The sequence below is a fragment of the Scyliorhinus torazame genome, chromosome 1, assembly GCF_047496885.1.
Source record: "Scyliorhinus torazame isolate Kashiwa2021f chromosome 1, sScyTor2.1, whole genome shotgun sequence".
Classification (NCBI taxonomy): Eukaryota; Metazoa; Chordata; class Chondrichthyes; order Carcharhiniformes; family Scyliorhinidae; genus Scyliorhinus; species Scyliorhinus torazame.
Window position 1 is genome coordinate 138064591 of NC_092707.1, and position 12576 is coordinate 138077166.

Genomic DNA, 12576 nt, shown 5'->3' on the forward strand with positions numbered 1-12576 from the left:
TGATTTCTCCCAGGTCTATTGGTGCTTCTAGCTCCCCCTGTCTGTCTTCCCCCACCTATGGTATTTCCAGTCTGTCTAGGAACTGTTTCATTCCCGCATCCCCGTCGGGGGGGCTCGGAGGTGTACAGTCTCCGGTAGAAGGTCTCGAATGCCCGATTGACCTCCTTTGGCTCGTGTTACCAGTCTGCCTCTGTTATCCTGAACCTGCACTATTTCCCTCGTAGCTGCCTGCTTTCTCAGCTGGTGAGCCAATAGGCAGCCAGCCTTGTCTCCGTGTTCGTAGAAGGTCCCCCGTGTCGGGCGCAGTTGGTACACTGCTTTCCTAGTGTATCGCAGGTTAAAGTCCATTTGCAGCTTTTTCCTCTCCGCCAGCAGCTCTACGGTCGGGGCCTCGGAGTACTTTCTATCGACTTCCAGGATGGAGTCCACTAGCTGTTGCCTGGCCACCCTCTCTTCCCTATCTCTACTTGCCTTGTAGGCTATGATCTCTCCTCTGATCACGGCCTTCAGTGCCTGCCAGTGAGTCCGCGGACATGTCCTTTAGGTGTGGGGCCAGGACTGGTGCAGATTTTTTGTAGAAGTCCGTCGGGACCCGGTGCCTTCCCCGCCTGCATGGAGCTGATGCTCTCCATGATTTCTCCCAGGTCTATTGGTGCTTCTAGCTCCCCCTGTCTGTCTTCCCCCACCTATGGTATTTCCAGTCTGTCTAGGAACTGTTTCATTCCCGCATCCCCGTCGGGGGGGCTCGGAGGTGTACAGTCTCCGGTAGAAGGTCTCGAATGCCCGATTGACCTCCTTTGGCTCGTGTTACCAGTCTGCCTCTGTTATCCTGAACCTGCACTATTTCCCTCGTAGCTGCCTGCTTTCTCAGCTGGTGAGCCAATAGGCAGCCAGCCTTGTCTCCGTGTTCGTAGAAGGTCCCCCGTGTCGGGCGCAGTTGGTACACTGCTTTCCTAGTGTATCGCAGGTTAAAGTCCATTTGCAGCTTTTTCCTCTCCGCCAGCAGCTCTACGGTCGGGGCCTCGGAGTACTTTCTATCGACTTCCAGGATGGAGTCCACTAGCTGTTGCCTGGCCACCCTCTCTTCCCTATCTCTACTTGCCTTGTAGGCTATGATCTCTCCTCTGATCACGGCCTTCAGTGCCTCCCAAAACGTGGAGGGTGAGACCTCCCCATTTTGGTTGTTACTAACGTAATTACCTATGACCTGTGATATTTTTTGGCAGAAAGCCTTGTCGGCCAGGATGTCCATGTCCAGCCTCCATGTGGGGCGCTCGGCCCAGCCTGTCTCCAACCTCACATCCATATAGTAAGGAGCGTGGTCGGAGATAACGATCGCGGAGTAGTCCGTTCCCGTGATCCCTGGAAGCACCGATTTCCCCACTGCAAAGAAGTCAATACGGGTGTATACCTTGTGCACCTGCGAAAAGACCGAACACTCCTTTGAGTCGGTTTGATCGGTCAGTCAGTGGGTCCAGCACGCAGTTAAAGCCGCCCCCCATGATCAGTCGGTGTGTGTCAAGGTCGGGGATTTCCGCCGTGGTCTTCGTTATGAATTCTGAGTCGTCCCAATTGGGAGCGTACACATTTACCAGTATGACAGGTGCCCCTCCAGGACACCGCTGACCATGACGTACCTTCCCCCGGGTCTGTAACTGTCTTGGTTCCCGTAAACCTCGTCCTTTTGCTGATTAATATTGTTACCCTCCTAGCTCTCCTCCCGTGGCATAAATGGTACGTCTGTCCCACCCAGCCCTTCCTTACCAGCAGTCGGTCCTTTTCCCTCAGGTGCGTCTCTTGTAGGTAGATTATGTTTGCCTTTAGGCTTCTTAGGTGGGCGAACACTCTGGATCTTTTCACTGGGCCATTGAGTCCCCTTACATTCCAGGTAACAGTCCTGGTGCGGGGTTTCTGACCTGTCCTGTGGGATCACCCATACTTAGCTGGTGGACGCGCCCCTGCACTCTGGGGTTTCCCTTTGCTAGGGGGCTGTCCAAAATGGCCAGGGTCACCACTCTCACCATGGGGTCGGGCCCCAGCACTCAGGGGTTTCCCTTTGCCCAGGGGGCACCCAATGCGGCCACCAGCTGCGTACGCCACACGGGTGCGCACCTGCGCTCCGGGGTCTCCCTCCACCCTGATGCCCTCTCGGGTGGCTTTTTGCGGCGCCCTCTTGGTTCTCGCCCTGCTCCAGGCCCGCCGAAGCCTATGTCTGTACTGCTTCACTATCTCATCCTTCTCTTTGCTTCTCTTTTGTTCTGCGTTCTCCCCCAGAATCCTCTTCTCCCCCCCCCCCCCCAGCCCCTGTACCTTTGTCCCCACTGCGTTCTCTCCCACCCCCCCCCTTCTGCGCCCCCCCCCTCCTTGTGCCAGACACTCCCCCTCCTTCCTTCCTGCCCTCCTGTGCTGGCCCTCCTCGCTGGTATGGTGGCCGTCCTCCCAGTATTCGCCCAGTTCTGGCCCTGTTTAACCTTTCTCCTACTGGCCCTTGTCTCGCCCTCCTGTTTGCTTTCTTCGCCCTCATGTCCCTCGCTCCACTCCTACCTAACCCCCATTGCATTGTGAGAGGAGACAAGCTCTGAGACGAGACAGCACAGTCCACGCAAGGCATAACACAGATGTGCACAGTTCATGAGTCCATTGTCCTTGTTTGCGGTCTGTCCTCCGCTCTTTGTTCTGGTTTTCCCTTCCTTTTCCGTCCCTATGTCTTTCATTGCGGTTGTGTGTGCTCCTCCCCCGGTTTGTTCGCTCTAATGAACTCATCAGCCGCTGCTGGGGTGTTAGAATACAGCTCTTTCCCCTCAAATATTACCCAGAGTTTGGCTGGGAATAGCATCCCAAATTTTACCTTGCTTTTGTGCAGTGCTGATTTCGCCTTGTTGAATTCAGCCCTTTTTTTGGCCAGGTCCGCCCCAATGTCCTGATACACCCTTATGGTCTTCCCTTCTCACGTGCTCTGTTTTGTTTGCCGGCCCACTTTAGGATTCTCTCCCGGTCTTGGAACCGGTTCAGCTTTGCAATAATTGCTCTGGGCTGGTCCCCGGCTTTGGGCTTGGGTCGGAGCGATCTGTATCTATTTCCGGTGGGTTTGGGAATACCCCCTGTCCTACTAGCTTGCCCATCATTTGGGTGATGTAGCCTGTTGGGTCTCTGCCCTCTATCCCCTCTGGCAGACCCACTATTTTAATGTTCTGCCATCTAGACCTATTTTCCTAGTCCTCCACTTTCCCTCTTAGGCTCCCCTGGGCCGTTACTAACCTTTTGACCTCGGCTTCTAGGGTTATGACCCTGTCACTCTGGTCCGAGGCGGCCCTCTCCAACTCCAGAATCGTTTTTTTCTGCTCCTTCACTTCCCTTTGCAGGCCTTCGATGGTCTGCTGCATTTTGTGCGTCGTCTCCTTCATCATTGCTTGGAGCTCCGACCAGAGCGCCTCCTTTATGCTGGTCGCTGCGTCCTGCTCACGCTCCACTGCTTGGTCCGCCATCGGTTTCCCTTTCAAGCTCGCCTGTACCTCCGTCTCGTCTTGTGGGGCCGCCTGCCTGCACGTCCGCCACCCATGCACCTCACCCTCGCTGCTGCTGCTTGCGTCCCGCTGTCCCTTCACCTTGGTGTTTTTCTTTCCTCCAGTCATCTGTCTGTCTATCTTTCTTTCCCCTCTGCTGTTCCTTACCCTGAGGTTGCTCTCACTTCCCCCGCTCCTCTGCTCTCGCTGGGTCTGTCTCTGACTTCGGGGCTCCTTTTTTTTTTGTTTTGGGCGGGGGGGGGTTGTGGTTGGTTCTCTTACTTCCTTCCTTTCTCTCTTTCTTTGTTTCTTTCTTTATTTACTTTTATTTTTCCTCCTTTTTTTTCCCCTTCTTTCTCACTGGATCAGGAGGGTTCGGAAGAGAAGGTTCCAGGTGCAGACGGGAGTCCCTCTTTGTCTCGCCGCTCACCACGTGGTCGCCGCCGGTCCCGTTGTGGGGGGGGGGGTTCTCTCTCTCTCTCTCTCTCCTGGTCTTTGGCTCCGCTCCCGAGCGCTTGTGTTTCTGGCTTCGCGGGGGGCTGCCGCTTCTCTTCTGCCGCCCACGCTCTGCTGTGCGGGGGGTGCGGGGTGGTTGCTCAGTCGTGCAGGCTCACAGGCTTGCGCTCTTAGGCGGTAGTTCTGTTCGGGTAACGCGGCTCTCCTTGGCCGCTTCTGAGCCTCCGGCTCCGGTTCCTCCCGCACCTTTAAAAAAAAAAAAAACAAAAAAAAAATTTACGGCTCCTCTCGCACACTTATTTCTCCCACTGGCCTCAGCTTACCGTCGGTCCGGACCCTTGCAGCTTTTTTCTTCCTGCTCGTACCTCCGGGTCAGCGCTGTGTAGGTTCTTTCTTTTTTTTAAATGAAATGAAAATCGCTTATTGTCGCAAGTAGGCTTCAAAATGAAGTTACTGTGAAAAGCCCCTAGTCGCCACATTCCGCCAACCATGAGACCTCGCCCATGCAATTAAACCCCACATACTCCTCAATCACCTTCCCTATCTTATCACAAGCTCCGATCCTCCAGTTACCCCACATCCATTCTCCACCCCGGCCTCTGGGCTGTCCCGTCCTCAATCCATTGAGAGCGTGATCCGAGATCACATTTGCTGAATACTCTGACCTCTTAACTCCGGCCAACAGCGTATTTCCACCACAAAAAAAAATCGATCCTCGAAAACACTTTGTGCACCGGGGAGAAAAACAAATCTCCAGTGGTCCATTCCCCCATCTCCCTCGAGTCTTGCCTGGGCCAGCGAGCATGGCTGGGACCTGTCCACCCTCTGTTCCAGCACAATGTTCAAACCCCCCACCCCTGTCCAGGCTCCAATGACTGGCCCCTCCCCCCACCACACTCTCGTTCATTAGCCAACCCATGCTTGCTAGTGCAGTGACCCCTGCCAGAGCTCCCTCCTCGGTAAGGCCCCACGTGCCCCAAAACGCACCTACCTTAAACGAAGAAACAATACAGAACCGCACCCATAAGGAGAAATGAAAACCAAAATCCAGAACACGCATAAACAAACCTCCCCGCTCAAGAGACAGAAAACAAAACCCCAATCAAATAGAAAAGAAAATTACCACTCCCGTGTCCACCAACCAAGTCCAAGTCTCAACTCTCCTCTCAGTCCTTCAGCCTTAACAAACACTTCCACGCTTCAAAGTAAAAATCCCTCGAATTGTGAGTCACTCTCAGCTTCGCAGGGTAGACCACTTCAAATCTCACTCCGGTGCCATACAATACTGCCTTCGCCCGTCCAAAGGCCACCCGCCTTCTCGCCAACTCCACCATAAGATCTTGGTATATTCATATACCAACGCCTTCTGCTTCACCCAGCTCAAAACTTTCTCCTTCATGTGGTAGCTGTGAAAGCAGATTTTAACCGCCCTCGATGGCTCTTGTGCTTTAGGCTTCAGCCTGAGTGACCAATGTGCCTTGTCCAACTCGTAGCAAGTGGATGCTTCTTCCTCCCCCATCAACTCTACAAACAACGTCGCAAAGTACTCAGTCAGCCTCTGGCCTTCCAACCACTCGGGGAGGTCCACAATTCTCAAGTTTTGCCCCCCTCCAGGTACTCCACCTTTGCTCTCAGCCATTTGTTGGCCTCCGCTACCCTCCCACCCATCGAGGCGAACTGGTCACTGTGTTGTGACAGTGCCTCCTCCACCCCCTTGAGCATCTCTCCTTGCTCCTGCACCTCGACCAACGTTTTCATCACTGCCGCCTTTACCGGGGCAATCGCCTCCTCCACCCACTCTTTCAATGTAGCCGTCATTTCCCTCCGAAGCACTTCCTTATGCTTGTAAACAGCCCCTCGAACTCCACCAACATCACCTCGGTCAGAGTTTCCACCGTGAGAGGAGTGGCTCCACCAGTCGACCCAGCCCCCCCCCCCCCCCCCCCCCCCCCGTCATTTTTCTTCCTTCAGGACTCTCAGCCTCACTCGCCGACGGACCTTCACTCGCCCCCTTCTTTCCAGCACCTTCCTCTGCGGCTTTGACATTCCTAATCTTCCTTATGACTTCCCACACCAACTTATCCACAAACTACCCCTGAAACTGGGCATAAAAGACCAACAACCAGAGACTCTAGCAGGAGCCACCTACATGCCGCCACCGGAAGTCCCCACTCAACCTCACTGTTAACCACCTGGCCAATCTTTGTGTCATCCACAAACTTACTGATCCTGCCTGCCACATTCATCTATGTCGTTGTTTATATAAGTGCCAAACAATAGGAGATCCCTGTGGTACGCCACTGGACACTGGCTTCCAGTCAAAAAGCAGTTGTCTTGTCTTCGTCTTCTGTCTCCTACAGCTAAGCCAATTTTGAATCCACCTCATCAAGTTACCCTGAATCCCATGTGCATTTGCCTTTTTAAGTTTCACCTGTGGGACCTTGTCAAAGGCTTTGCTGAAATCCATGTAAACTACATCAACTGCACTACCCTCATCTACACACCTGGTCACATGCTCAAAAAACTCAATCAAATTTGTTAGGTATGCCATCTCTCTAACAGAGCCATGCTGACTATACCTGATCAAACCTTGCCTCTCCAAGTGGAGGTGGTTTCTCTCCTTCAGGATTCTCTCCTTCAGAATTCTCTCCTCTCCTTCAGGATTCTCTCCTTCAGGATCCTCTCCAATAGTTTCCCTACCACTGATGTGAGACTCACTGGTCTGTAGTTCCCTGGCTTATCTCTACAACCTTTCTTAAGTAATGGGACCACGTCAGCTATTCTCCAATCCTCTAGCACCTCCCCCATGGCCAGAGAGGAATTAATAGTTTGGGTCAGAGCCCCTGCAATCTCCTCCCTTGTCTCCTACAGCACACTAGGACAAAATTCATCTGAACCTGGAGATTTAGCCACTTTAAGGCTGCCAACACCTCTAATACCTTGTCACTCCCAATGACAGTTTGCTCAAGAACCTCACAATTTCTCTCCCGGAGTTCCATATCAACCTCCTCATTCTCCTGGGTGAGGACAGATGTGAAGTATTTGTTCAACACCCTACCAATGTCCTCTCGCTCACCCATAGATTTCCCCCTTGGTCCCTAATTGTTATCCTCTTCCCATTGATATAACTTATAGAATATCTTGGGATTTTCCCTATTTTTACCAACCAGGGGCGAGATTCTCCGACCCCCCCGCCGGGTCGGAGAATCGCCGGGGGCTGGCGTGAATCCCGCCCCCGCCGGTTGCGGAATTCTCCACCACCGGATATTCGGCGGGGGCGGGAATCGCGGCGCGCCGGTTGGCGGGCCACCCCCCACGATTCTCCGGCCTGGATGGGCCGAAGTCTCGCCGCTAAAATGCCTGTCCCGCCGGCGTAAATTAAACCACCTACCTTACTGGCGGGACAAGGCGGCGCGGGCGGGCTCCGGGGTCCTGGGGGGGGCGCGGGGCGATCTGGGCCTGTGCCGTGGGGGCACTCTTTCCCTTCCGCCTTCGCCACGGTCTCCACCATGGCGGAGGCGGAAGAGACTCCCTCCACTGCGCATGCGCGGGAATGCCGTCAGCGGCCGCTAACGCTCCTGCGCATGCGCCGCCCGGAGATGACATTTCCGCGCCAGCTGGCGGGGCACCAAAGGCCTTTTCCGCCAGCTGGCGGGGCGGAAATTCGCCCGGCGCCGACCTAGCCCTTAAGGTTGGGGCTCGGCCCCCAAAGATGTGGAGCATTCCGCAACTTTGGGGCGGCGCGATGCCCGACTGATTTGTGCCGTTTTGGGCGCCAGTCGGCGGGCATCGCGCCGTTTCCGGAGAATTTCGCCCCAGATCTTTTTCATATCCCATCTTTGCTCTCCTAATTGCTTTCTTAAACTCCATCCTGCGTTTTCTGTACTCCTAATGCCTCTGTTGATTTGCTCCCCTTATACTTGCTAAAAGCCTCTTTTCCTTCTCATCGTATCCTGAATGTCTCTGGTCATCTATAGTTCTCTGGGTTTGTTACTCCTTCCTATTGCCCTAGACGGAACATGTTGGACCTGTACCTTCCCCATTTCCTTTTTGAACGCCCTCATCTCTTTGACTCTGTGCTAGCTTATTTTTCCCCTCCATCTGCTTAACCCCTAAATTGCCTGCTACATCTTCGATCCCATTTCTGGACCTGTTTCCTAATCTCTTTCCCCCCCCCCCCATAACAACGGGGAAAGGGCAGGAGAGTGAAACTAGGTGGGGTGCTCTTTCAGAGGGTCGGTGGAGAATCAGTGGGCCTAATGGCCGCCTCCTGCACTGTAAGGGATTCTATTATGAGTCACTAGGACTGGATTTGAAATTCTAGTTTCTGACTTGAAAGCCATCAGCCTGTAACATTGTTTCTTGTCATTTATTTTCCTGTTTTACAAAGTCATTAAAAAAAAAAAAAAAATCCTATTTTGGATAACTTGTACCCTTCTAATTTTACTCTACTCTAACTCCATTCTTTGGCTAGAGCTCCAAAGTAAATTATTAATTGAAAGCTAATGGAAGTCCTGCTGTGAACTAAGGTAAAGTAAACTTTTGTAACCAGATCAGGGACATTACAGCTTCTGTGCCTAGAACGTACAGTGGGATGTTTTGCAGTTGACTGCATGCAGAAAGAAAATTATAATATTGGTATTAGAAGATTTATTACACTTCTGACTGCGATCCTGAGTAACTGAGTAGTTGTTTTTATTAATTTTTCTGGTTTTGTACTCCCTATGTTCTTTACAGCTATTTAATAGCACAAATGCATAAATATTTTTCAGGATGTGAAGTAATTGCTCAGAATACTCGTTCAAACAGTCAGACATTCATTTACAAGTGTGACGCAGTTTTATGTACTCTCCCGCTGGGTGTATTGAAACAGCAGCCACCAGCGGTTCAGTTTGTGCCGCCCCTTCCTGAGTGGAAAACATCTGCCATTCAGCGTATGGGCTTTGGAAATCTCAACAAGGTAAGACCCCACTAAGCTTGGTCCTCGAATTGAGAGACCAGTCATGGTCCTTGTAAAAACATTAATCGAATAATCAAAAATGCGAGCAGGAAAGATTTTTGAAATGTCTGTGTAGAGTGATAGTGTTGCTGCTTGGTTATCCTTTTTGATTTATTTTAGCTCACTGAAGCATCTCCATGGAAAATAACAGTGAATCCGATTGGTCACTGAGTGTTGTAGTTGGGTAACTGCAGATGTACCGTCATGGATTGAAACATATCGAGAATAAATAATTTGGGATCTGTTGATACTCTCCCTACAGGTTGTATTATGTTTTGATCGTGTATTCTGGGACCCCAGTGTAAATCTCTTTGGTCATGTTGGAAGCACTACTGCCAGTAGGGGAGAATTGTTCCTTTTTTGGAATCTTTACAAAGGTATGAATACCAGAAATGATTTACTACGCTTTTTTTGACAAGAAAGAATAATTAAACATGATATAACTTTAGCAGCGCTTATTTACTTTCTGATGATGAAGAAGAGCAAATTAGATTTATTTTGCACTTGAACAATTGTAATCTTTATAATCTCATTTTCATTCGCATGCCGCAAACTAAGTCAGTTTACAGACCATAGACATTTGTGGAACTGTCAAAGTTGTAATTTGGGTGATAAGGGTTGCATTATGCACATTTTTTTGAGTTGGCCTAGTTTTGTATTTGAGAGTCTAGGACTTGCTGTCTAAATTAAACATTAAGCATTGCAAAGTCTGACATTTATAGCTCAGTCTTCAAGTTTTCATGCCCAGCAGACCTGCAGATTATTTAAAATAATTCCTGGAATGTTCGCCCCATGGCATTTCACCCACCAGCAAAATCCATTTTAAGCATCATTTTGAATAAATATTTTAAGAGATGGAGTCCATGCTGCTCCGTGTCAAATGCATGTTAAAAATGCATTCAAAATGTAGCTCCTGCCAATGCTGGGCAGAGGGGTAGAGTCAGTAAAAATGTTCTCAACTATGTAAAATCAAATTACATAAATGTTATGCTTCCAATTACATGGAATCTCTGTTATAAGTTCCTTTTGCATGACAAGGCAATCATCTATATGTTGGTCTGGTGCACACCCTGCTAGCACCAATCTCCTGTTTAAATTAATTCAATCCCCAAACCTAAATTCCACTTATGGTAAATGTATTGCAAGTGACTTCATTAATGCACCAAGGGTTTGCTGTATTTGCTGTCAAAGCAGAGTTTTGAATTCTAGACATCCATTGGCTACATGGATGTCCCCAGCAACAAGTTAAATAATTACCGTATGGCAGTCTGCTTCTTTACGTAATCTAGGCAAGTTCCAGAATCTTTTCAATATTTTTCTATAAACCTCTGTTGTTAAATGTTTTCCAAGGGGAAAAAATTACATCTTTTTACCTGCTATAGAACTTAATCTAACTTCTGGTCATTTAATTTGTTTTATTTTCATTAAGAACCACAAAATGATTTAAATTTCAAAAGCAAATTTACCAAATGTTCAGTCAAGCTCAGTAAAAGCTATTGTTTTGCTACTTTTTCTCCCCTCAGACGTAAAAGAATCTTCTCTATGTTGTCTGATGTGAAGTATTAAAACTAAAATAAATTATCTTTTTGAAATTATGGTTCTTGCACTTGATATATTAATGTTCTTGGGCAGCACAGTGGCTCAGTGGTTAGCACTGCCGCCATATGGCGGCAAGCACCCGGGTTTGATCTGCCCGGGTCACTGTCCGTGTGGAGTTTACACATTCTCCCCGTGTCTGCGTAGGTCTCGCCCCCACAACCCAAAAAGATGTGCAGGGTAAGTGATTTGATCATGTTAATTTATCCCTTAATTGGGAAAAAAAAAGAATTGGGTACTCTAATGTTCTGTATGCACAGTAAAAATGAATGGAATTTTGGTTTTAGCAGGATCAGTTGGACACCAGAAACAAATCCCAGGAGTGAGCCAGTAAAATCTAACCATTGCTTCCTTTGTTAATGCTTAATTTGAAATAATTATTGATCCTTTAATGCCTGCCTTGATCATAATTATCTTTATTTTTAATTTCTTGTACAATAGCAGTTTATGATCAGTTTTAACATTTTCTTTAAAGTAATTTATGCATAACTTCACAACTGATTTTTTTTTTGTGTGTGTGTGTGGGCGAGTGCATGAGATTGCAGTGGAGCAGGAACAATTAATGTAAATCTTCAAACGTGGCCCCACAGAGAATGGGATCCATGCTCAAGTTTGCTGGTAAAGGTTATGTTCTGCTGATCAAGATAAGACATGCCTACACTTTGTAGTCACAATTTTAGTTCCCCATACCCTCCCAGTAATTACCCTGTGATGTTTCTGTCGCAGTCCCTAATCCTGCTTGATCTGGGCTTTAATTTAGACGGTAGCAATTATTAAGCAGCTGCACCCTTGAGTTTCTCCTTTGATACAGTGCAATGATCATTTCAGTCCTCAAATTTCTGTGCAATGCTATTTAAATATGTGGTTCACTACTTATAAAGTTCCCTGACTATCCAACTAGATGCTGCATTTTATAAATGGTTTTGTGAATCATGTTCAGCATATTGTGTCGTGGCAGAGCTTCAGTTGATGTAAAATAAAGTTTGCAAATGTTAAAATAGCTGTAGCTATAGTCCAACAGCAACAAGAGCTTTGTTTTCCAATGTGACCAATTGTCTCTGCTTATTTACATTCTAAATCAACACTCTTGGGGAATAGAATCATAGAATGTACAGTGCAGAAGGAGGCCATTCGGCCCATCAAGTCTGCACCGGCTCTTGGAAAGCACCCTACCCAAGGTCCACACCTCCACCCTATTCCCATAACCCAGTAATCTCACCGAACACTAAGGGCAATTTTGGACACTGAGGGCAATTTAGCATGGCCAATTCACCTAACCTGCACATCTTTGGACTGTGGGAGGAAACCGGAGCACCCGGAGGAAACCCATGCGCACACGGGGAGAATGTGCAGACTCCGCACAGACAGTGACCCAAGCCGGGAATCGAACCTGGGACCCTGGAGCTGTGAAGCTAACCAGAATGCTACCGTGCTGCCCTGATAAAACATGCTTCTTTTAATGTTCAACATTTCCAGACACGTTTGGATCCATCTTCTGCTTTCTGGCCATATTATGCCCGCTTTGATTCCCTTTTCCTGGAAATGGATATTGTTAATTAGACTAAAGTTGAATAGTTGGACACCTATTAAATCCACGAATGTTGCAGTTGCTCTGTAGTTGCATAAAATATGGAACTTGCTTTGAGTAATCACGGGCATGGGGTTTCAATTCTTTTCATTATTAATTTGTTCATTACCAGCCCCAATCCTTTTGGCTCTCGTGGCTGGAGAGGCTGCCGGGATAATGGAGAACATTAGTGATGATGTCATTGTCGGTCGCTGTCTAGCCATCCTGAAAGGAATATTTGGCAGCAGTGCAGTACCACAGGTATGAAGATGCTAAGATTGCTTGATGTGATTTAATTTTCCAATGTGTCTTTCTCAGTGGAAAGGTGCTGCTGGGTGGCGGGGATGAAAAAACAGAAAGGTGGGCTTTGAAACTTCAGCTTGACTGATTTTAAACATAACTTCAGACCTTGTAACATACTGCAGTATAAATATTTTGATGCTTTATTAATTCTG

At 48.8% G+C, this 12576-nt stretch overlaps 1 protein-coding gene across 6 annotated transcripts in view; it reads left to right on the forward strand.

Moving 5' to 3' along the window:
* Positions 1–12576, forward strand: part of kdm1a (lysine (K)-specific demethylase 1a) — a 118791-nt gene that overhangs the window by 58190 nt on the left and 48025 nt on the right. For all 6 annotated transcript variants that reach the window (XM_072500905.1, XM_072500906.1, XM_072500901.1 and 3 more), the window contains exons 17-19: positions 8732–8919; positions 9221–9335; positions 12255–12382. In XM_072500905.1, the coding sequence (XP_072357006.1) occupies positions 8732–8919; positions 9221–9335; positions 12255–12382 (431 nt within the window). The remainder of the gene's footprint in view (positions 1–8731; positions 8920–9220; positions 9336–12254; positions 12383–12576) is intronic.